General features: G+C 46.2%; 1 protein-coding gene across 8 annotated transcripts in view; it reads left to right on the top strand.

Moving 5' to 3' along the window:
- tbc1d1 (TBC1 (tre-2/USP6, BUB2, cdc16) domain family, member 1) overlaps positions 1–23444 on the top strand; it is a 38268-nt gene extending 14824 nt beyond the window's left edge. For 4 of the 8 annotated variants that reach the window (XM_053677549.1, XM_017461160.3, XM_053677553.1 and 1 more), the window contains 21 exons: positions 2131–2421; positions 2779–2973; positions 4325–4414; positions 4916–5020; positions 5163–5295; positions 5756–5847; positions 6946–7062; positions 7224–7355; positions 7578–7658; positions 7797–8095; positions 8340–8486; positions 9512–9616; positions 10272–10408; positions 13997–14194; positions 16221–16382; positions 16874–17035; positions 17285–17529; positions 18173–18332; positions 20242–20411; positions 20708–20884; positions 21157–23444. In XM_053677549.1, coding sequence (XP_053533524.1) covers positions 2131–2421; positions 2779–2973; positions 4325–4414; positions 4916–5020; positions 5163–5295; positions 5756–5847; positions 6946–7062; positions 7224–7355; positions 7578–7658; positions 7797–8095; positions 8340–8486; positions 9512–9616; positions 10272–10408; positions 13997–14194; positions 16221–16382; positions 16874–17035; positions 17285–17529; positions 18173–18332; positions 20242–20411; positions 20708–20884; positions 21157–21339 — 3381 coding nt within the window. In that variant the 3' untranslated portion in view covers positions 21340–23444. Of the gene's footprint in view, positions 1–2130; positions 2422–2778; positions 2974–4324; positions 4415–4915; positions 5021–5162; positions 5296–5755; positions 5848–6945; positions 7063–7223; positions 7356–7577; positions 7659–7796; positions 8096–8339; positions 8487–9511; positions 9617–10271; positions 10409–13996; positions 14195–15315; positions 15452–16220; positions 16383–16873; positions 17036–17284; positions 17530–18172; positions 18333–20241; positions 20412–20707; positions 20885–21156 lie in introns of those variants that run through there. The other 4 variants (XM_053677550.1, XM_053677551.1, XM_053677552.1 and 1 more) reach the window with 4 other exon arrangements.
- The last annotated feature ends 1291 nt before the right edge of the window (positions 23445–24735 follow it).

Raw genomic sequence — 24735 nt, 5'->3', positions numbered from 1 at the left:
TTTTCCCTGAACAGCAATAATGGCGAATATCTTTTTACCCTTTACGACAGTGCCGCTCGAGCTTTACACACGCAGACCTTTAAAAACCCCACAGGCGTGCGGTTTATCTTCAGCAGGTCTTCAGCGTGCACCGATCTGTACGACTGGAGAATAAGAGAAGAACCGAGGAAGAGCGAGAACCGAACAGTGTCGCTGAAACAGTGCACACGGATACGAAGTGTGTAAATAACCACGTGAAGGGACTCGTCCCTGCGGATTCGTCGTAATGGATTCACACAGCGTTGAGAAAAATCTCATAAAAAGAACTTGTGACGTCACAGACGTGTCTTGGCCAATCAGAAGCGAGTGTTTTCCTATATGCTGAGTGACAAGGTTGCTTCATATGAGAAGTAGTATGTGTCAGACTAAAAACACACACACGGAGGCATAGTCACCTGTTGAAAGGAAGGGTGGGCCTCGTTTTATTTTTCTTCCATTACATGACACAAAGCCCCCATTGAGATGCGTGTGTGTGTGTGTGTGTGTGTGTGTGCGCGCGTGCGTGCACGCTTTCATCACATCATGCAGTTTGCACTCTGGCAAGCTGGCATTTGGTTGGCATTAAACGTCATTAGGTTGGGCTTGGGCCACAACCAGCAAGCTTCTGAGAGAGAGTGTGTGTGTGTGTGTGTGTGTGTGTGTGTGTAGCCTAAATCACGGCGTGTTTTTAATGCATTTTGCATTCCTTTTCTGGACAAGACTCGACAAGACCCAGCTACACCCACATTCTCTCTCTCTCTCTCGTTCTTTTCCCTTCTTCATCAAAATGTTTCCACTTTTTAGTTTTCCTACATTACCCACAATGCCTCGCGGTGGAGGTGCGGAAGCATTAGCCCTCACGTCACCTCTGTCTTTAGCGCGTGATGCGGCGGCGCTTTAATCCTCTCCTCGTCTTCCCGTTTTTCATTCAGATGACATGCAGCTACACACACGCACGTGTGCTGCGCGGTTTATTATTAAACTGGGATTACGGAGAACGAGCCGTCACTATAGCAACGATAACGTATTAGAAGGAGCGCGTTAACGTGCAAGGCCTTCTGACTGATCAGGTTCGAGAGTTGTGGCGTGTACAGGGTTCGATCGCTGATCTGTTGAAAAAAGAAGAAAAGGTGAAGTGGAGGAATCGCTGGCGGTTTATTTTACTGCGAGGAAAACGTCACGTGATCGAGAGTTACAGCACGTGCGTGTCCATTTGTGTGAATCTGGGGGTTTGTGATGTTTATATTGACAGATTGGATGGAATGGAAAAGCATTTGTTCTGTCTGTCGCTCTCTCTCTGTCTCACTCACACACTCACACACACACACACACACACACACACACACGTTGGTTTTAATTATTTCCACTGGCCACTTCTTCTTCCCCTGGTAGATTTAACGCTTCTGAGAATAGCAGCCTCTGTGTGCGTCCTCCTCCTTTTTTTTCCACTTCCTCACTGTAGCACAAATTACTTTTCAATTATTTTTTACACAATTTTAATGGGGAGCTTCAATAACGTACGATTTAACACTGCTTCATTTCTATTTATTATTATTTATTATTTAATTGCTTTCAGGTTTAAAAATAAACAGACTTATTCACCTTTGTGCTTATTAGTTCAACTTAAGGAGGCGTGGCCTCCTCTGTGCCTATTAGTTCTACTTAAGGGGGCGTGGCCTTCTCTGTGCTTATTAGTTCTACTGAATGGGGTGTGGCCTCCTGTGACTATTAGTTCTACTTAAGGGGGCGTGGCCTTCTCTGTGCCTATTCTACTGAATGGGGTGTGGCTTCCTGTGCCTATTAGTTCTACTTAAGTGGGCGTGGCCTTCTCTGTGCTTATTAGTTCTACTGAACGGGGTGTGGCCTTCTGTGCCTATTAGTTCTACTTAAGGGGGCGTGGCCTTCTCTGTGCCTATTAGTTCTACTTAAGGAGGCATGGCTGCCTCTGTGCCTATTAGTTCTTAAGGAGGCATGGCTTCTGTGGCTATTCTTTAGGAGGTGTGGCCTATGGGCATTTTAGTTTTAGTTAAGGAGGCGTGGCCTCTGTAGGTATTGGTGCCTATAATTATAGAATTATATACAGGTAAATCACTGATTGTGTTTTTCTTCCAGGTCCCAGAAATCATCAGCACCCTCAGGCAGGCCAGTAAAAGCTCCGCCCGTCAGGAGGACACGCCTACCGCCCAGCCCGGTGACTCTCAACAAGACAGCAGTTGTCCGGACACCCCGGAATCGGCGACGGCCTTCGCCAAAAAGTTCGAGGTGCTGTTCTGCGGGCGGGCGGTGGTGGCCCGAAAGAACGCTCCCCCGGCGCTGATAGACGAGTGCATCGAGAAGTTCAGCCGAGCCAACGCTACCACCTCCCTGTCTGCCGGCTTCAGGAGAGCCTTCTCCCTCACGCAGGTCAACATCAAGTCCGTTCCACAATAATCCAAAAATAATCAAACACATCCTGAAGTGTTTTATTCCTCTGATACCACAGCAACTCTCCGACCAATAAACCTTTTCATTCATTACAGAACGACACAGAGAAAGAATATAGATCTAATATAAATACAGAGAAACCTCGACGCGCCGACACCGGAGACTTCCGTAAAAAACGTCACCGTATCAACGATTACGCACGTTTATGCTAACGCGTTTATGATCTGACCAATCAGATTAGAGAAATCCGGGAGTGCTGTGGTATGACTAGCAATAGTACATGTAGTAGCCTCAAGCCTGCTCGAGGTAACACGCTTGTGCTTCTTTGTGCTGCAGTTGCTAAACGGTGCGAACGAGGGAGCGGATGGAGGAGGAAAGAGGGCTCTGTTTTTCCGGAGAGATCCGAGCTTCCCGTCTCTGCAGGCGCTGGACGAGAACGGCCTCTCGCCAGAGCTGCAGCGCCGATCGGCGAACGGAGCCGCCGGAGTCCAGCCCACCAGCCTGCAGGAGAACAGGACCATGTTATTCACGGTCAACAAACACACACACACACACACAAACATAACCACTAACATTAACATTCTTATTTTGGACGAATGTGAAGCAGCGTCAGCCGCACCGGATTATTTTCCTGCGACGCCACGTTGACTGTTCAACCGTTAAACGTTACGATTTTAAGACTCGTCATGGAAAACGACCCGGACCTGGATTTCCTAACAATATTCAGTCCCTCCAGGATTTTCGCGACCGCAGAAATGAATCAAGGAGACGCCGCGATATTCGGAGGAGCCTGCGACGATTTTTTTCGAAATTACGGCCGATTTTTCCGCAGGTTCGGGCCCGGACGCGTCATGATGACATCACACGGTGATCTCGAAAATTTGTCACAAGCTCCGATGAATATCGCGGCGTTTCCTTGATTTCACGGTCAGCATCGAACTCGAGTAAACAAATAACGCAGGAAGTCTGTACGTCATTTTAAAATATGTCATTTTATTTTGCCTGGGAACGTGAATTTCACTGTAAACGCTGGTAAAGAAGCAGCGTGAGTGACGAAGGATCCGGAGCGGACTTGGTTTCCGATCGTTCCTGAAGAGCCGATCCACCATTCTGCAGTTTCTGTCACGTAAAATACACAACCAGGTTAACAATGGTCACGCAGAGGGGGTAAAAGCTGAATCGGGCATTTGGGGAAAGTGTGTTAATCCTGAGCATGTTTACTCTGTGTGTGGGTGTGGGTGCGTGTGGGTGTGGGTCTTAGGTGGTTAGGTTGCTATGCTTTCTCCCTGCAGAGATATTAAGTTACTTTCTTTAGCTACTCCCACCATTCTGTCCCTCTTTAACACACACACACACACACACACACACACACACACACATGCGCGTCCTAATGCTGGAGCTCAGATTTAAAAAGGTTCAGGTAAATAACGTCCTGAGAGAACAGGGATGGACCGGTCCGATTACTGTCGTACATTTGTGTGCTGTAGAGATGCGGGGGCTGACGGTCTCTTCGGTTTTCAGGAGAGACCGGAACAACGTCTCACACACACACACACGCGCACACAAAGTAAACTCGCCAGTTATGGTCTCACCTCAGTGTGGAAAAATGCTTGTCTTGTGCTAGTGAAACCACACTGATGGCACACACACACACACACACACACACACACACACACTAGCCTGGAGAACGTTTGAACACACTGGTTTCACTGAATGATTGATAGCAATAGGATGATGTGTGTGTGTGTGTGTGTGAGCAACCTTTAACATTTAACAGCTCATTCTCTGTTTCTCTCTCTCTCACACACACACACACACACACACTCTCTCACTGACTCAATCACTCACTCGCTCACTTTTATGTCTTTTCTTTTTTTTCTAGATCGGGCGCTCTCAGATCTTCCTAGTGAGTCCTGACAGTAAGAAAGTGGCCATCGAGAAGAGCTTCAGGGAAATCTCTTTCTGCTCACAGGTCTCACACACACACACACACACACGCGCGCGCACACACACGCACACGGACACTCTATCAGTAGTTCTCAGGCTTTTTTTTGCCTAGGGACTCCTTTGACTATAAAGAAGAAGGAAAAAGACCCCTTCTGATTTATTTTAAGGTCTCTGTGAGTCACTGAAGGAGGCGTGGCCTCTGTGTTTAGCTCTTCTTAAGGAGGCGTGGCCTCTGTGCCTATTAGTCCTACTTAAGGAGGCGTGGCCTCTGTGCCTATTAGTCCTACTTAAGGAGGCGTGGCCTCTGTGGTTATTAGTTCCACTCAATAACTTCAGTGCATGTCAATCACAGAGAAGGAGGCGTGGCCTGAAACACTTTTTACTCAACTGTCAGCTGAAATGTGTACTTCGGCTCATCGAGATCATCTTTGTAGGCAGTTCGTGTTTATTACGCGAAGTAATTTCGGAGCACTCTTTTATAATCCGCCGTTTAAACATGGTCTAAAAAACGTCTCTCTGTGTGCAGGGTATAAGGCACGTGGATCATTTCGGGTTTATCTGTAGAGAGTCAGATGACGGAGGGAGCTGCCAGTTTGTGTGCTACGTGTTCCAGTGTACAGACGAGGCTCTGGTGAGGATCTGTTAAAGAGCCGAGCGTTATAACGAACAGATATTATCATTAAATCTGATGATCAGTATGGGGTTCAGGATGTGTAACTGTTTGTTTGACTGTTTTTGTGGGTTTTTTGGGGGGGTACTAATCCCATGGGCAGGTGGATGAGATCATGCTGACTCTGAAGCAAGCGTTCTCCGTGGCCGCCCTGCAGAAGAGCACTAGGACCCAGAGCCTGCAGTGTGACTCCTGCCCCATGCAGCATCTGCACCGCCTCTGTGACCGCATCGAGGGTCAGAACCACGTCACACACACTGCAACTACAACTCATTGTACTTTTTACATTGTACACATTTCAATCAACGCCAGTCATCCATAAATCGACCAAGCACATTCAGGGTGCAGCTGATTGACATTTTTGACTTAGCCACGCCCACAAAACTCAATAAAAGGCAAAGATGGAGCTGAAATCCTTCTGGACGTAAGGTCAGAGCCTTTTTCGATTTGAGACGTGGCTCATGACAACAGTCAAGACGACGGCAGAATGTTTTAAAGACAGAGTTTCGTTAAATTGGTGTGCAACTGAAATAAATAAACACTCGAGGTTCACATTAGCGAGTCTCCTTAGCAGTAAATTTACACAAACGCATGAATGAAGCACTGGATGAGAGGGACTGGTTTGTCACGAACACCGAATTTCTTGAGGAAATGCTCCTGCGAATGATTTGTTTGTGTGTGTGTGTGTGTGTGTAGGTCTCACTGCATCCAAGGCTAAACTGGAGTTGCAGAAGCACGTGGCTTTTCTGGATAATCAGGAGCAGGCGTGCGTGTTCGAGACTACCCTGGTGGGTATGACGCCCCATTATAATAAGTTTGCACGTGTAGCTTCACATTCGGACAAACCGCGTTCGAACGATCATTTTCGTCCTTTTTCTTCGTCCTTTCCCGAATTACCTACTCGTGTACTACCCTAGACTGTTATCGAGTGTTAACAGTAGCCGTTTTAACCACCACGGCGCCTCGAAACCTACCGGAAGGTCCGTTTACATTGCAGTCTTCTAGATTTCTCCAGCTTAGTAAAGCGGTTCATGACAGCAGTCACGACGACAGCGGGACATTTTCTCCGACGTAAAACGTTCTTGTTTCATTATTTATTTATTTTTAAACATACACGAGTGTGTAAGAAATGCCGCTCATGTCGTCGGGTGACGCAAAAATCCATAACGTACGCTTGAGATCGTTTGGCCGAAATGTTTGTGAACCCCTGCTATAATATGAAAACTTTTTTTTTTTTTTTAATATCAGTTAAAAAAAACGAAGCTTTTTTCTCTCTCCTCTAGATTACAAGGTTATTTGAGGTCAAATATGTTCTCGTGATCCGGTGTTAAAAGATGAAAGCGTCCGAGTTGCAGAAGTGGTGTAACTGGTTTTCTGCATGCTTGAAGAAGAGCCAAGGGTTCCTTTCATTCTGCTCGCGTTAGGGATCTGAATCGACATCCAGATTTCCGTCAAGATTTTTCAAGGGTTTTAAAGCGGTCAAGTCCTTAACAGTGGGCTCTGGTACTCATTATTTGCAGTGTTAGCATATTTTGCTGATGGATTTCCTTAGCTGGTCACGGAGGGGCGGGCGATGAGAAAAGCGGGTTAGAGGCGACATCTAGTGGCCATTTTGAGAACTGCGCTTATCTGCAAAAAGAAGATGCTTTAACACAACGGACGCGTGCAGTAAAAAAGAAAGGAAAGCGCGGTCACACAAAGCCGAGCGCAAGTGTGAAAAATTCCCTTCTTTAGGAATAAAAAAGCGTAATATCTGGACAATTATATCAAATGTAATATAATAATAAATAAGAATCAGATATAAAGCACGTCTACACAGCATGTAGATATTAAATGGGATGTTATTGCGATATAATGTCTCAGTGTCTCTGTGTGTGTGTGTGTAGAATGCCAGACCGAAGTCGGACCAGGAGGAAAACGAGCTGGTCTTATCGTGCTTGAGGCGACTCTATGAAGAGAGACAGAAGACACACACGCACACACACATCGCGCAAACGCAACAGGTACCACAAACACACACACACACACACACTTAATACCCAGCGTATACAGTGTTTTTATTGGTTTAACTTTCTCCAGCAGGGTTAGATCTGTTCGGGTCGTGTGTTATTTTTTGTTCGTTTTGTAAAGTTTTTGCCTGTGTGTGTTTGTGTGTGTGTGACAGGAAGCTCCAGCAGTGTGTGAGGAGACGTGTACAGGTCCCGAAGGCAGCGTGAGCAGTAGCCGGCTGCGTCTGGAACAGCTGAAGAGTCGAGCCAAAAGATCGCTCACGGAGTCACTGGAAGGGATATGGAAGGTACACACACACACACACACACACACACGCGCGTGCGCGCACACACACTGGTGAGTAAACACTCTGTAATAACATGTACTCAGCTTTTAATCTTTTTCTTATCTTCTGAACAGGATACTCCGATGTAAAAATTCATATACGTTGTGTTATGCATAAGTATTGGCCCCTGCGGACATTTATTTATTTATTTATTTATTTATTTATTTATTTATTTCTCAACAGAGCAACAGTAAGTCCCGGCTACAGAGAGAGAGCAGCGACAGCACCTCCTCAAACTCCACCATCAGCAGCAGTGCACATCAGGTCTCGACCACACTTGCATGTATACGTGCAACTCGTCTTGTACTCTTGCCTCTAACACGTGTTAGAGGTCTTTTCAGCTAGAACTTAAAATACAGACAGTGATGATCTATTAGCCATGTCATCTGATCACGTTCTCAGGATATCATCTCGGTGGAACCGCCGTCGCCGCCCCTCCTCCACCTGCCGTCCAGCCCGCTCCGCTCCCACAATTCCACAGGGGACCTGAAGTTTCTGGAGGCCGGATCGAGAGACACGGATCAAGAAGGTCACGACCCCCAGGCTCAGAGCTTCAGGAGGCGAGCGAGTACGATCAGTCACTCTCCGTCGATGTGCGCGAGCAGCCTGAGCGTCCCGAGCGAGCAGGTCACGGCCGCGAGCAAGCCCAAACTCGTACGCCATTACTCCGTCAGCACCGACTCGCCTCACCATCAGAGCAAGTGAGAAAAAACAACAACAACAACACTGCGTTACAGATACCCTCTGCCCTTTTCACTTCCCATCTCCCGCACAGCCACTTCCTCTTTTGGAAACAGTCACTTCCTCTCAGTTCATATTCCCCACTTTGGTTTATTGTTCCACACTCGCTGTGTTTCTGTTCTCGTCTCGTCTCGTCTCATCTATCAGTCGCTCATTTTCTCCTTCGTTTTTTTTCTCCCGTGAACGTTCCACCGTCTCCGTCAGGTCGGCTCACGTCGGCGATACGATCTCCTCCGCTCCTTCCTCCTCTGCTCCTTCCTCTTCCTCACACCTCCCCTTCTCTTCCTCTCCTGCCTATGCGAGACTGATGAAGCCGAGAGCCTTTGAGCAGCTCACAAAACCCCTCAAGAGGTGTGTGTGTGTGTGTGTGTGTTTGAGTTTATGTGGTTCTTAATTGATACAAACTGGATCTTTTAAAGGTAGGTGATTATAGACAGAATATTGTATCACCACATATTGTTAAGTTGGTTAATTATCTCGCGGTTAAAATTACAAACGTATTTTTAAAAAGTCGTAAAAACGTTTCGGCTAGAAATTAGAAACGGATTTTTTTTAGCTAGTTATACTAAAACGATCGTTTTTATTTGTTAGGACGGTGCGGCTCGAGGTAAATTCGGAGAAGTGTCTCTGTACATGGGAATATTCGCTGAACAGGAGCGGTCGCTATGACAACGCGACGATTGAAAACCTTTGTCCAGTAAATGTTAAATAGTTTTGCCGACAGAATGTTAGTTTTAATTTTTTTAAAAACAACCTGTGGGGAGAAACGGAGTTCGAGAGGACTTTTTGTTTTTTAAATAAATGACTTAACATCTAGGAGAAAAGACGTTTTGTGAACAGATTTAAATTATCGCTCAGAAACACGCGAAAAGCCTTTATTTATTTATTTGTTTGTTCGACCGCGATAAAAATGCAGCCAATGACACGTGAATCTAAAAACGATCGACGTTTTCGATGCGAGTGTTTTGAGTTCTCTGAAGCCCCGCCCCCTTTCTCCTTAACGCTAGCGCTTCGACTTGGCGTCAGTCTGACTTCCTGTTTCAGAGGGAAGTACGTCGACGTAAAACGCCGTTTAATGGAGACTTTTAATCCTCTGTTTAAAAAAAACAAACAACAAAAAAAAAACAGTTTCGCATGCATTTGGATTCTCCTCTCTGTATTAACAGGGTTTTGCATAAGTATTCGCACCCCCTTGAACCTTTGCACCACATTTCTTTTTCTTTTTTCTTTTTTTTTTTTTAGTGTTACTAACCAGAACTGAAATGGATTTGAATGTGGAAAAGTTAAATGGGGCGCGAATACTTATACACAGCTCTGTATCTCTCTCTGTCTCTTTCTTTCACCATCCCTCCTATTTTTCTCTCTCTCTCTCTCAGTGGATTGAGGGCCAGACTGTCTTATTCTTCTTCTGTTCCAAACTTCTTAAAGTTTCTGGCCCCTGTAGAGGAGCACGATGACTCCTTCCTCTCGCCGAAACACAGGTGCTTCCTTTATCTCTCTCGCTCTTTCTTTTCTAATTCGCTCTTCTTTTCATACTCGTATCATACTTCCTTGTATTGGATCGCTCCGAGTCCTGAAATAAATTAAAAAAAAATAAGTTTAACGTGTGTTTTTTTTGTTTTGTTTTTTTTTTTTTAAATTAAGTTACGTGTTAATACTTGTTTATATTAAATTTGGATATGATTATAGTACAGTAGTTGTTGAAAACGCCTTTGTGCTTTTCCACCGGATCCGTTTTTTCTCTCTCTCTCTATTTTTTTTTTTTGTGTTTTCCCCCCTGAAGTTGCGTTACAGGCCTCGGTTTCGGGTTCAGTTGGTGAGATGCAAATTCAGAATAATCGCATTCAAATTCACATTATTTATTTATTTATTTATTTTGCATTCATATCCAAATTTCGCCAACACCATGCACACAAAAGTTGTGCGTGTTGGAGATGCGGGAAACCACCAGAGGGCGCCGGTTGCTAACTAAACTTCTATTCGGTCTGATGTATACGTAAAGACTGTAATAAGGTTTTTTACTTAGACTTTGTGCCTTAAATGTTTACGTTCTTTTTATCATTTTTCTTCACTCGCACAAATACACACTCGTCACGTTTATGTCTGACGCGTTGTGTTATGTTCGCACGTGCGCAGAGACGTAGCGGCCCTGTCCAGCCCGGTAGCCGTGTGTGTGGTGGGACAGGACAGTCCACTCCGTCAGCGCAGACACTCCTGGAGACAGCAGATCTTCCTCAGAGTGGCTACACCACAGAAAGGCTCCGATACAGCAGGTAACGCACGCACACACACACACACACACACACACACACACGGGTGAACGTGGAAAGGTATTCCTACTAGGAAGGTTGCTAATTATCAGAGCGTCGATAACGTGCGCACGATGTTCAGTGGGTCAGCGTGCCATGAGGATGGGGGCGGAGTCATCATCATCGTCCCGGAAGAGAGACCACGCCCATCCGTGGAGGAATGTTTCCTCGTATGATTAGAAGCAAACCATAGCAGATAAATAAATAGATGAATTAAAGCACCCGTTTTCACTCTTATCGAATTTCCAGGTGCGTTTGCTAAGGGTTGGGTTTTTATACGGAACGCCGAGCTTTCATTTGACGAGGTTCATTTACACACAGGAAGATAATGACGAAGATAATGGCTCGGCCTGTTTCCAGTGAAAACCAAACAACGTCCTCCATTTTAAAGCGCGGTACAGGCTGTAATTTCGGCCGCGCCTCAGTCAATGTTTAAGTAAGTACCACGGACTTCTGACCCTCCTTCCATGGAAGAGGCGCCATTATAAGTTGCACTTTCAGTCGAGTTTGACCGAAACCACTTGAAGCGTTTTCGCCGTGCCGAACTACTTCAGCTGCTATTGTGTGATTTCAGCTGAAAGTGTCAATTTCGACTGTGAACCTGATTTGCACCGGACGTTGAATAGCTCTGACCGCAACTGTACCGTAGTAACGGCCAACTAACCAACCCCGTGTCCTCCATTTTGTTTTATCCTAGCGCCATTGTTTGCCTCGCGCCAAAAAAAGAGAGAGATATCATCGAGCGCACTCTCTAGCAGTTAGCGCGATCGTCCAGCACGGCGCGTTTCTATAGCAACAACGTGCAGAGCAGACTCGTATGGTGGACACTCAACATAAACGGATTTTTAAAAAGGAAAAAAACGTGTGTCATCGGGGTTAACGTTGACGTTGTCGGTGTGTGTGTACTATAAACGGATAAAAATTACGACGTGATCTTTAATACGAGCCGCGTAAGAGGAATAAAAACTTCAGGACACGCCGTTATAGGAAAATAATCAGGTACGGGGCGGTACAGAAGCTCCGGAGCGTTATTTGGACACGTGATGAAACGGGTCTTCAGATAAAGTCGTTCCTTTTGATCTTTCTTTGATCTTCGGCGGATCAAAGGGGGTGAAAAAAACCCAATTCTTTCCATTTTGTTGAACAAGACTTCCGCCTTTCTCTGCTTCCTATCGACTGGCGTGTGATCAGCGGCGTGCCAACAGCCGAGAGCCTCATGAATATTCCAGGCTTTTTCGAGAACGAAGCAGGGAACGACCTTAAGTGCGCTTTTGGTGCTAAGTTTTTTTTGCCGTCTCTGCTGCTGACAATAGAAACCCTTATAGAATTTGTACTGGTGTTAATGGAAGCTGTAATGGTCCCCTGTGGGTCTCTACTGGTAATTTGTGGCCTTCTATTGGTGGCGTGTTATGTTGAGTGGATATTACGGACCAATTCGGGGTGGGATTAATTAAAATATGCAAATGAAGTCCTGAGGATAAAGATGTCCGTTACAGACGTCCCTCATCCGTCTTTCAGAAACGATTAGGAATGACGAATGTGTTCTCTTCTGTCAGCCCGTGTATCTTTGTCCTCTTGTCAACCTCTGGCGCTGTCTGATTGTGAAAGATTTGTGTTTGTGTAAGCGCCGTTAACAAACGCTCCGGAGAAAATGGCGGAGACGGGGTGGGGTGGGGGGGCGCTCCGGGGTGTCAGAGTGTGTGCAGACGGAGATGGATTAGTGTTTGCCGTGTCCTCGCTTCGGATCTCGTTATACGAGTACGTGCAAACGAGCTACAGATATTAAACGACTCCGTGTACCTTATACGCTATAGCGCACACACGTACGTACGCACACACACACACACACGCGCGCGTTCCTTCTTTCCTTCAGTTCCCCGCTCGCGACGTTCCTTCCCGTTCCTACCGTCGGTTCCTGTTTACCGTCGCACAAAAACGGAACAATAACACGGAACAATAACACGGCACTGCGGTGTGCGACTTCTCGTGTGCGTAGAGACGTCACGGATAACAAAAAAAAAAAGAATAGCGGTGCCTCAGGCGAGTGTACGTAGCTAGCACAATAGCTAGCAGCTTTGCTAATCTGTCAACGAAGCAACCGATTATTATTATTATTATTATTATTTATTTTATTTTGTTCTACGGAGATTAGTGCGTCGTTAGTCTCTGTGCGTTCGGGTCCTCCTGGGAAGTCCGTATTTACACGTTGGGAAGTCGTAAATAAACGCGTAATTAACTACAAAAAAAAAAATAGTTTTTTTTTCCAACTCCTACAGAACGAAGAAGAAAGAATGCGTATCGGACGTGTGCGGTTTTTAAAAAACAACATTTTTTTAAAACAATGTATGAAACCGTATCGTTGCGTATTATTTCGTAATTGTACAACGCTCATTCGCTTAATAATAATAATAATAATAATAATAATAAGTGCACTCGGCTTCTGAAACGAGTAAACGTTCAATTTGAACGGACGCGATTCGACCGTGTTTTCCTACCGACACGCCCCCAAGTCGGAAACGCCGAGCTCGAAGACAATCCCGCACGTAATTACGAGACGCTTTTTAAAAGAATAAATTAATAATACAATCTCGTAAGTTTAAAATAACGACAACAAAAAAAAGAATTGTTGACGTTGATTAGCTCTCCGGCGGTTCAGCAGGTTCCTTAAATAATAAAGAACTGCAAGGTAATGAGAAACGCTTCGTTATTAAAAACCCGTAACGACTCCGGGCGACTTCGGTAAAACGGAGCCGCGCCTGTTTGTACGATTAAAATGGGCTCGAACCCCGCTTTGAGGAACCCGAGAGAACGTCCTTTCAACGCTGGGCCTGATAAATAAAGTCATGTTTGTTTTGTAATGAGATGGGTGTGGTGTTGCACTTTTTTCGCTGGAGGACAAGTTTTGTGCGTGTGCGCGTGTGTGTGTTGGACGGGGTGTCGGCTGCTTGTTGTTGTTGTTCAGCAGCTTATTTGCAGAAGGCACGGCCCATGGGTGTTCGCGAAAATGGCAGGCGCACTCGCGCGTGTGTGTGTATGAGTGTGTGGAGTTATGTGCACCACACACACTTATTCGCATGAATGTTTGCACTCAACGCTCACCTTCTTTATGGGTGCGCGAAGTGTTAAAAGTAACCAAGAAGTCGACGGGTCCGCCCGAGCGGCAGGGCGGAGCCCAGACCACAAAACGCCACTTCGGGTTTTTCGCAAAAAAAAAAGAAAAAAAAAAGAAAGAGAGTGGAACACAACAACATTTATTATTATTTAAAGTGACGATAGATAGAGCAGGTTTTATTTACAAAGAGATGATGGAGTGATGAGTCATGAAAGCATCCTCAGGAATGAGTGTGTGTGTGTGTGAGAGATTTAATTGCTCTGTAATTGTAAAACAAATAAATTAAAAGAACACCGTGTGGTCATTACACGCAGTGTCGTTATGCATATCGAAACACGTTTACTTGCTTTCACGTAGAAGCTCTAGAAGGTTCTACACACACACACACACGCACACACGAATTCCCTTGTACCCGTGTTTTCCCCTCGTGTCTCTCGCAGAAAGAGGAGAAACGTCCCTCGAGGTCGGCGGTAGACTGGCGGCGGGAGGCGGAGCCGGGGGCGGAGACTGTACGCTGGGGCCGGTACCCGAGGAGAGGAGGAAGAGGAGTCGGGAGGAGCTGCGAGAGTTATGGAAGAAAGCTGTTCTGCAGCAGATCCTCCTCCTGAGGATGGAGAGAGAGAACCAGAAACTACAGGGTAAAACACACGGACAGGGAAAAGTCGTAAACGTGGTGCACACGCACACACACACGCACGCACGCACACGCGCGCGCGCTAGTCGATCTTGAGCTCCGTATCATCTGCGATTCAGTAGATCCATGTGCATGTGTGTGTGTAAGCCCCACCCACAAATTAGAGTGAAATATGACTGCTTTTACGTGGCGTATATTAGAAATCTTTTACTCAAAGACGTAACCGCGTGACATGCGAGTGGGAGGAGCTAAAAGAGGAACGTGAACAGGTTTGTAAAAACGACTCCGGCAGCAGGGTCACGTCTTCCTCGGAAAATAAAATACAGGAAGTGAAATCCGTTCAGTCGCTGCGTTTACTCTAAACACTGAGCAGAGCCGTTTATTTCATCAGCCGTTTATTACATCAGTTTTACTTTCTACATGAACTTTAAATAAAGTTATATCTTAGTGACACTTTTTTTTTTTTCTTTTCTTTCATTTTTAAAAATTTATTAAACGTGCACGCCAAGCCCGAGGATCTCAAACACCTTTTCAGATTAAAAGGAGCTTCCAAAGACCTTTAGTTTAAAGCACAGATCTAATTCACATTTAAACCAGTACAGGAAGGGTGTGTTACGAGTGTTACTTCCTGTGTGTGTGTGTGTGTGTGTGTGTGTGTGTGTGTGTGTGTGTGTGTGTGTGTGCGCGCGCGCGCGCACGCACGAGAAAGACTGAGACTGATGAAGGAGGCGTGGCCTCTCTGTCAGTTCTGATGAAGGAGGCGTGGCTTCTGTGTACCTTGTTCCAGATGAAGGAGGCGTGGCTTCTGTGTACCTTGTTCCTGATGGAGGCGTGGCTTCTATGTACCTTGTTCCTGATGAAGGAGGCGTGGCTTCTGTGTACCTTGTTCCTGATGGAGGCGTGGCTTCTATGTACCTTGTTCCTGATGGAGGCATGGCTTCTGTGTACCTTGATCCTGATGAAGGAGGCATGGCTTCTGTGTACCTTGTTCCTGATGGAGGAGGCGTGGCCTCTGTGTACCTTGTTCCTGATGGAGGCGTGGCTTCTGTGCACCTTGTTCCTGATGAAGGAGGCGTGGCTTCTGTGCACTTTGTTCCTGATGGAGGCATGGCTTCTGTGTACCTTGTTCCTGATGGAGGAGGCGTGGCCTCTGTGTACCTTGTTCCTGATCTAGGAGGCGTGGCCTTGGTGTACCTTGTTCCTGATGGAGGAGGCGTGGCCTCGGTGTCTTGTCAGTCCTGATGAAGGAGGCGTGGCCTCGGTCTGTGATGTTTATCGTATTAACGGAAATCCACACAGACAGGTTACTACGGAAGCCCTAAGCGGCCATTTCGTTCTTGTTTCCTCGTGATCTTGGCATAATTTTCGTGTACTCGACATCCATCGTCCCTGGAGTCAGGGGTTTTTTTTTTTAAGGGGTTTTTTGGTTAAATGCCTGAAATAATGTCTGTGCCCAACACAAGCTCAGGATACGTCCACGTTTTGTACTGCGACATAAAATACATCAGTAATACCCCGCACTGTCTTGAAAAATCCGGTCGCTAAGAAGTGTGTAACATTTACGCTGTGAGAAAACGGCTTCCAGGCATGTCGAGGTCACGAGAAAACAATAGAGAAAAAAAACGAGTAATGCATGGCCGCTTGGGGCTTCTGTAGACTTCAGTGTGATTTGCAGAAAGATTCTAACTGAGTCTGTCCGTGCCTGAGGTGGAGTGTGTGTGCGCGTGTGTGTGTGAGTGAGTGAGAGAGAAAGTATGTATTTGTGGTTAACCCTAGATGTGTATGATAAACACCAGAAAGGTTTGCAGCATGTATGCACTCGTGTTATAATAACAGCGTGAGAGTGGCTCACAGTTTAGTACGATCCATCACTCGCTTATCGCTGTCTCAACACGGCCCCTCAGCTCAACCTCACCTGAACACTCATTAACGGCATTATTTCATCAATTTGTTTTTGTATATCGCAATAAGATGGTTTTATCCATGTGTTCATTATGTGTGTGTGTGTGTGTGCGTGGGTGTGAGAACAGCCTCTGAGAGCGACCTCCAGAGCAGGCGGCTGAAGCTGGATTATGAGGAGATCACGCCCTGTCTTAAGGACGTCACTCTCGTCTGGGAGAAAATGCTCAGCACCACCGGCAGGCCAAAGGTCAAGTTTGACACAGAGAAGATCCATACAGCCGTCGGGCAAGGTAAAACATGCGCGCGCACACACTCACACACGCACGCACACAAAGACCGGTTTTGCCAACTTGGAGACTTTGTTGTTAGACCTTTAGCACCTTTATTTCAACAAAGAGCCAATCGCTGGCCACCGTTGTTCGCCAACAGCCAATCGCTGGCCACCGTTGTCCCCATCTATTATTTTCTATTCTCTCTTTATTGTTGTCTGTTATTCTAAGAAAATCCTCTTTCTTCATATACCTTTATTTATAATTTGACATGCACATGATCGTGTTGAATGAATATATATGCAAATTAGTCCTAGCGACAATTCAAGGACTCTTTTAAACCTACACACACACACATCCGTGTATTGCGAGACAGTTGTTATTTTAACTTGCACACCTGCAGCGTCGCTGTGACGAGTGTGATTTGATGATGCCCGTGAGAAACTCAAAGGCCCCCCTCTCTCTCTCTCTCTCTCTCTCTCTCTCTCTCTCTCTCTCTCTCTCTCTCTCAGGTGTGCCCCGGCAGCACAGGGGTGAAATCTGGAAGTTTCTCTCTGAGCAGTATTCACTGAGACAGCAGGTGCCCAGCACCAAACCGCCCAATAATGACCTGCCTTATAAAGAGCTACTGAAACAACTCACCTCCCAACAACACGCCATCCTCATCGATCTGGGTTAGTCTCTCACACACACACACACTGTACCACATTAATGTTAATTTCTCTGTCCTGATTGGTCAGAAGGTTGTCGCGGTGGTATATGCGGTGTTCTGAAGCTGAGAGTTTATGATTTGAGTGCATCATGGAGGATATGTAGTATCAGTGACTTAAGTGCTGGACGCTAGCAGGGACAGGAAGTAGGACATCGTTCCAGACACACGGTGACATTGTCCCCGTTTCTCTCTCTCTGTGTGTTTCCGTCAGGCCGAACGTTCCCCACTCACCCGTACTTCAGCGCTCAGCTGGGTGCGGGTCAGCTGTCGCTCTATAACCTGCTGAAGGCCTACTCTCTGCTGGACCCGGAGGTGGGCTACTGCCAGGGGCTGAGCTTCGTGGCCGGAGTGCTGCTGCTGCACATGAGCGAGGAGGAAGCCTTCCACATGCTCAAGTTCCTCATGTACGACATGGGACTGCGCAAACAGTACAGACCCGACATGATCATCCTGCAGGTAACCCGTCCGTCCTCACGCCGTCCGTCCGTCCTCACCCTCACCTGTCCGTCCGTCCTCACGCTGTCCGTCCGTCCTCACCCTCACCTGTCCGTCCGTCCTCACGCTGTCCGTCCGTCCTCACCCTCACCTGTCCGTCCGTCCTCACGCTGTCCGTATGTCCTCACACTCCCCGTCCTCACCTGTCCGTCCGTCCTCACCTGTCCGTCCGTCCTCACCTGTCCGTCCATCCTCACCTGTCCGTCTGTCCTCACCTGATCATCCTCACCTGTCCGTCTGTCCTCACACTGTCTGTCCTCACCCTTTGTACGAAATCAAAAAATTCATCACAGTGTGGTTTCATAACGTATTTTATGTACCCTAACCCTCTCTGTCTCCCTTTCCATATGTTTCTCTTCATGTCTCTCTCTCTCCCTTTATCTGTATGTGTCTCTCTTTCTTTCTCTGTCTCTGTATCTCTTTTTGTTTGTGTCTTTCTTTTTTTTTCTGCATCTGTCTCTCTCTTTGTGTGTGTCTCTCTTACTTTATCTTGCTGTCTCTCCCTTTATCTGTTCCCCTCTGTCTCTGTGTACGTCTCTCTTTCTTACTGTGTGTGTGTGTCTCTCTCTCTCTCTCTCTCTCTCTCTCTCTCTCTCTCTCTCAGATCCAGATGTATCAGCTATCCCGGCTGCTGCACGACTATCACAGAGAGCTGTACAGTCACCTGGAGCAGCACGAGATCGGACCGAGTCTGTACGCTGCACCGTGGTTCCTCACCGCCTTCGCCTCACACTTCCCTCTGGGTTTTGTGGCCAGAGTCTTTGGTACACACACACACACACACACACACACACACACACACACACACACACACCTCAGCGTCGGTCACACACTCATGGCGTTATTAATGATTTCCAAGTCTTAAATATCAGTTTTCAGCGTTTAGCGTTTACACAGAGGTGCACATGATGTGAAGGTGATGCGGGTGACAGAACCTTCCAGAGAAAATACCCGGATCACTTTGTAAAGACTCGCCCGCATGCCGTGAAGCGAAGGATAACCGAACGTATGGGAGAATGTACGTTTGCGGAATAATTTATCTTGATTCACGTTTAAGCCTTCTTAAACAAATAGTTCAGAATGTCCGCTACCGTCAAAACATTAGGGGGCGGAGAACAAGGGGGCGGAGCTTGGCGCCGGACGTACAGCCTTCTGCTACACGCCGACGACTTGCTTTTATTTAGAAACAAAATGGCTGCCGAGCTCGGCACGTATGTAACCCGATCTCACTCCGCTCTGACCAGGAAGCAGCCGTGGAGCGCTGCCCGGTTATAAAGAACCGTCTGGCATCTTCATTTTTATTTATTTATACATTTTTCAGCGCTGGTATTTTTCTAGAGAAGATGTAGCAGGTGATTACATCAATGCAGATATAGCTTTCATTACCATGGAAAAGCGCCAACACCCGACCAACCCCTCCCCCCCCCCCCCCCCCCTCCACCCCACACGCACACAGTGTTTATGTTCCCTGAAAGAGTTAGAGTGAAGTAAATTGCAATTTGATAGAAACGAGTTAGAAAACTGCTGATGTTGGCGTAATTAACACTTAATGTGTGTAATTACACAGCAGCTTTTATCCTCCTATCATGTATATATTATTCCGGAGCGTGATTCAGGCGTGTACCGCTTTTACTTACTGATTGTTTCACCTGACACCTGATTATCGAGACGTCCGCGTCTGTAATCAGAGTAATTATAGCACAGTTTATTCCACCGAGAATAACCATGAGTCATAAAGCTTTACAAATACAGATAATAAGATTTACAGGAGCTGGGTTTGTGGTTCCTGTCTCTTTTCTTTCTGTGTGTGTGTGTGTGTCTCTGACCGTCTCAGAGAAAGAGAGACAGACCGACATTCAGTGTGTGTGAGAATGTGTCTCTCTCGGTCTCTGTCTATTTCTTTGTGTCGTATTCTGTGTCTCTCATTCCGTCTCGCTTTCTTTTTGTTGCTCTCAGTCTCCATTTGTGTCTTTTTGTGTGCGTCTCTGTATCTGTCTGTATTGCTTTCTTTCTTTCTCACGGTCTCTCTCTCTCTCTTTGTATGTGTCTCTGTCTGTATCTGTGTCTCTCTCTTTTTTTTTCTGTGTGTCTCTCTGTATCCGTGTTTCTCTCTCTGTCTCTTTATCTTTCTTTTTCTGTGTCTCTCCGTCTTTGTGTGTGTGTGTCTCGGTCCCTGAGACTCTTCATGCAGGTGTCAGTTGTCTGTTAAAATCGGTCACTGATGCCTATACAGTGTTGTTTAATCACAAACTCACATCTGTGTGTGTGTGTGTGTGTGTGTGTGTGAGTGAGAGATACTGAACACACCTCCCTCATTTGTACCAAGACATCATTTTATGCACTTAGATAAGAGTACACACACACACACACACACACATTCTTTCTCACTCAGTTTACATCTTCGCAGTTTAACACCGGAGTCGATGAGGTGGTAAAATAAAGCGATGGCTTGCTGTACACAGATTTACGCAGATCTCCTCCCGCTTGAGTTCTTCATCCACGCTAACGTTGCTAACAAGCGATGGAAGATTATAGCCTCCAGTTTAGCGTGAAGTCCGAATCACCATATATATATATATATATATATATATATATATATATATATATATATATATATATATATATATATATATATATATATAAAAACTTGACTGTGTTTGTGTGTGTTTTCAGACATGCTGTTCCTGCAGGGGTCAGAGGTCATCTTCAAGGTGGCGCTAAGTCTTCTGGGAAGCCACAAGCCGCTGATTCTGCAACACGACAATCTGGAGTCCATAGTGGACTTCATTAAGAGCACGCTGCCCAACCTGGGACTGGTGCAGATGGAGAAAACCATCAACCAGGTACACGTGTGTGTGTGTGTGTGTGTGTGTGTGTGTGTGTGTGTGTGTGTGAATCTAACAAAGCCACCTCACAGTATGGGATGGAAATTGAGATGGGGTTTTGTCAGGTAAGATGTAGAGTATTAGCTCATAAGAGATGGTCAGGGGCGGGGCATCTGCATTGGCTTTCTGTGGGCGTGGCAATAAATCTTGAAGCCCCGCCTACGCGTCAGAAGCCGATTTCTGCAATGTGCAGAATTGGTAATGAAGGACACTGGAAGTGACTGTATAATGTGTGTGTGTATGTGAGCGTGCAGGTGTTCGAGATGGACATCAGTAAGCAGCTTCAGGCGTACGAGGTGGAGTACCACGTGCTCCAGGACGAGCTCCTCGACGGCCCGTCCACTCTCAGCCAATCACAGCGCGCCGCTCAGCTGGAGAAGACCAACGGCAGCCTGCGCCAGCAAAACCTCGACCTGCTGGAGGAAGTACAGGTAACTGATCACCTGAGTCGTAACCTCCTCCTCCTCCTCCTCCACACTCTCTCTCTCTGTGTGTGTGTGTGTCTCTCTCTCTCTGTGTGTGTGTGTGTGTGTGTGTGTGTGTGTCTGTCTCTCTCTCTCTCTCTTTGTCTTTCGTTCTCTGTCAGTTTTTTTAAATGCATTTTTAAATACATGTGTGGATCTACACAAAAACACTTTATGAAGAGCTGATACCCTCTCTCTCTCTCTCTCTCTCTCTCTCTCTCTCTCTCTCTCTCACACAGGTGGCCCACGCGAGGATCCGTTTCCTGGAGTCGCGTGTGGAAGGCTTGGTGAAGAGCGAGGCGTCGCTGTCTGTGGAGCTCACGTCCCTGCAGCAGGAGCACTCGGAGCTGCAGCACACCGTCACCCAGCTCCAGACTCTGCTCGCCAGCCACGGCATCCAGTACACCTCGGCTCCGCCCTAATCCCCGCCCTCGTCCACTCCTTCATCTCCTCAGGAGAAATGACGACTCGTGGCCTCCAGGCTGGTGGGCGGAGCCTCGTTCCGATATCTTAGCGTAAGGTTTAATGCGCCTTTAATCCCCTGGGACAAGAGGAAGAGGATACAGACTCATGAGTATAGAGCGTGTATGTCTCTCTCGCGCTCTCTATCTCTCTCGCTCTGTCTCTCTCTGTTTCCCTCTCTCTCTCTCTCTCTCTCTCTCTCTCTCTCTCAGTCTCTCACTCTCGCTCTGTCTCTCTCTGTCTCCTGCTCTCTCTGTCTCTCTCTCTCTCTCTCCCCACTCACAGGGAAGTTTAAGTGCCTAAAGGTCAAAGGTCACTGACTTTTGGATCTGCGGACCCTTGTGTTTTTTTTTTTTTTTTTTAAAGGCATAACAATGACACACCAGCACTGATGGGCTCTGCGCCGCACTCCGAACAATCGCACACTGTGTGTGTGTGTGTGTATAAAGTATTTGCACCCTTTGTCTTGTGTGTTCACTCCCTGTAAAGGCACTGCTGTATGCTGTTTAGCGTCGATAAACAAACAAAAACACCAAACAAACGAGTGAGATGTGCACACGCTCATGACTCTTCTTTTCTTTTCAATCGCCGTGATCTCCAGACATGAAAGTGTTGTGTTTTTTTTTTTTGTCATCATAATTACTCTCATTATAGCGCGCCTCTGTCTAGACACGGATCCCACGTGGGTGTTCAGGTTCAGATGAAACCGCCCAGCCCTTAAGATACACGAGTCCACCTGCATAACAATACCCACAATGCACCTCAGTCAGACACACCAAAACCGTCTGCGGATCCAGACCGCGGTATTCCCAGATGAGTCGCGGCGTCTCTTTGCTCTACGTTCAGACGATGAGCAGAACAGTGCCACGTGGTCACGGGCCATACGTGGTGTCCGGCTCTCGAGTCGGACATCGTTCTAATACGTTTCTATAGCAGTGTAGTGTATCGTGATGAATAAATCCTGACTATCCTGTGATAATTCACCCAGCACTACACCGTTCATTAAAGGGGCGGTCTGGACTTTTTTTTTTTTTTTTCATTTTTTAACGATTCATCTGTAGCAGCTGCGAAAAAAAGCCACACCCACCTACAACTTTTTAACCAACCATGTTTTCACTGTGTTGGGTTTTTTTTTTTTAGGAAAAGAGGCAGCTGTGTGAGCAAATACGTTCGAGAACCAAGGCTAATTTCAGGGCCAGAAAAAAAATTCTTCAAGCCACTCCCACCCACGATTTTAACCTACTGTGTTCTCATGTTTTTGTTTTTGAGGAAAAGAGGCAGTTGTGTGAGCAACCGATGGATAATTTCAGGGCCAGAAAATAATCCAAAATTCCTCTTTAGCAACTGCGACGACGACAACAAATCGAACAAGCCACGCCCACTGTAAATCTACAATTTTAATCTACAATGTTCTCATGAAAAGAGGCAGCTGTGTGAGCAAATATGTTCAGATCAAGAAGCAGGGTTCATTTCAGGGCCAGGAAAAAAAAACAAAAACACTGTTCCTCTTTAGCAGCTGTGACAAAAAAATGAATAAATAAATAGCTCACGCCACACCCACCTACGATTTTGAACCTACAAATTTCTCACGTGCTGGTGTTTTTGTGTTTCTTTCTTTTCTTCGAGAAAGAGAGGCAGCTGCGTGAGCGCTGCTTTGTTCAGACTGAGAGGCGGGGCTAATTTCCGGGCCAGAAAAATGCCAGTTGAGCCGAAGCAGCGTTTCGATCTGTATAAAGTCGAGAAATGTTCGGAAACGGCACGGACTTCATCCCCTCCTCTGTAGTGGAGTGCAGTGGGACCTGAGGACCCTTAAAATATCGCACGCGCAACGTTAGAACAAAACGCTAGGTTCTGAAAAGAACCTGAAAGCAACTTTACCTTGCACCACACACACACACACACACACGTGGTGCTAAAGTAGCTAACAGTCGGTGAAAGCCAGCGGACACCGGTTAGCATCGTATCGTTTGGTTATTGCGTCATGTCTGGATCGAGTTTTTTTTCTGTGTGTATAAATTTGTCAACACTGAATGAACCAAAGACATTAAAGCAATGTTGAACGCTGTCGAATGTGTCGTGTGTGTGTGTGTGTGGGGGGGGTTTAGAGAGAAAGGGAGAGAGTTGTGCAAGGCGAACTGTTCTGACAGACGCTCACGGAGGATTAGACGGCAGGATGGACGACGGCGGAGCAATCGAACGACCCGAGAAGAAAAGAAGACCAAAGAAAAATAAATCTCCTGTGGACAGCATTCTGCGCTCCCGGGTATGTTCTTCTGGAACGTTCCAGTGTGTGTGTGCACGACGTCGTTTCTAAACTTTGTCCTTCACCATGATGAGAGAGGTTTGATTTTTACTAATGATCATCGTAAAGATTTATTTTGTTGTCCGCGTGCGAATGTGAACAGTTAGGAATCCGTGACCCCGAACCCGAACGCACATGTAAGAGCTTTTTCCTTTTAAAAGCCGTCAGTACTGACCAAACCTGAAAGGAACTTGTTTAAAACTCGGTACGGTGACACTAACACACACCCTTCTGCTCATCTGATTCTTACACACACTTTTTCTTCTTATCTTTGTCCTTATGAGGACCTTCTGTCGAACCTTATGAGGACCTCATGAGCTTATGAGGACGTGACGTCATTATCAATGCTGTGCAAAACACCTAAATCTAACCCTGACCCTTTTGTCTCTCTTAGTTTTTCAAATAAACGTTTTTGGTGGGAAAGTGGGGACCGGTCCTCACAAAGTCTCCAAACGGTCTGATATTGCTTTAATCAATAGGTCCCCACCAATCTATGAAAACGTTCTCACACGCGGAAGTGAAAGTTTATGGATTTGCATCCGTACTTCATGGAAGAAATGTTCTCCCCCAAGGCAAATTAGCTGTAAATTGTAAATCTTGTCATGTCTGAACAAATTTACAAGCTGCTAATTGAGAAGTGAAGTGTGTGTGTGTGAAAGAGTTGAGGGTAATGAGTAAGTGTGGGAGGAAATAGCGATGCTTTTTAATATTGTGTAAATGGAACACACAATTATTGTTAATAAGAAAACACTAATAATAACTACAGTGGCATGCGAAAGTTTGTGCACCCCCCTGGTGAGTAGAAGATGAACTGATTTATTTTTGTAAAAAAAATTTTTATTTTATTTTATTTTTTTTACAATTTTAGAGTTGTGGGGTGGGGGGAGGAGCGACACCATGTAAAAGTTTGTGCACCCCAAGAGCTTTGCGCTCTCAAATAACCTCTACCAAGCTCTCGGACCTTTTTAAATGATCCCGTAAGCGCTGTGGCTTGTTCAGAGTCATCCTCAGGAAAGGTCAGGTGACGTGTTGATGTTGTGACTTGGGAGAACGA

The sequence above is a fragment of the Ictalurus punctatus genome, chromosome 29 (genome assembly GCF_001660625.3).
Source record: "Ictalurus punctatus breed USDA103 chromosome 29, Coco_2.0, whole genome shotgun sequence".
In the NCBI taxonomy this organism is placed as follows: Eukaryota; Metazoa; Chordata; class Actinopteri; order Siluriformes; family Ictaluridae; genus Ictalurus; species Ictalurus punctatus.
This window is presented reverse-complemented; position numbering and strand designations above follow the sequence as displayed.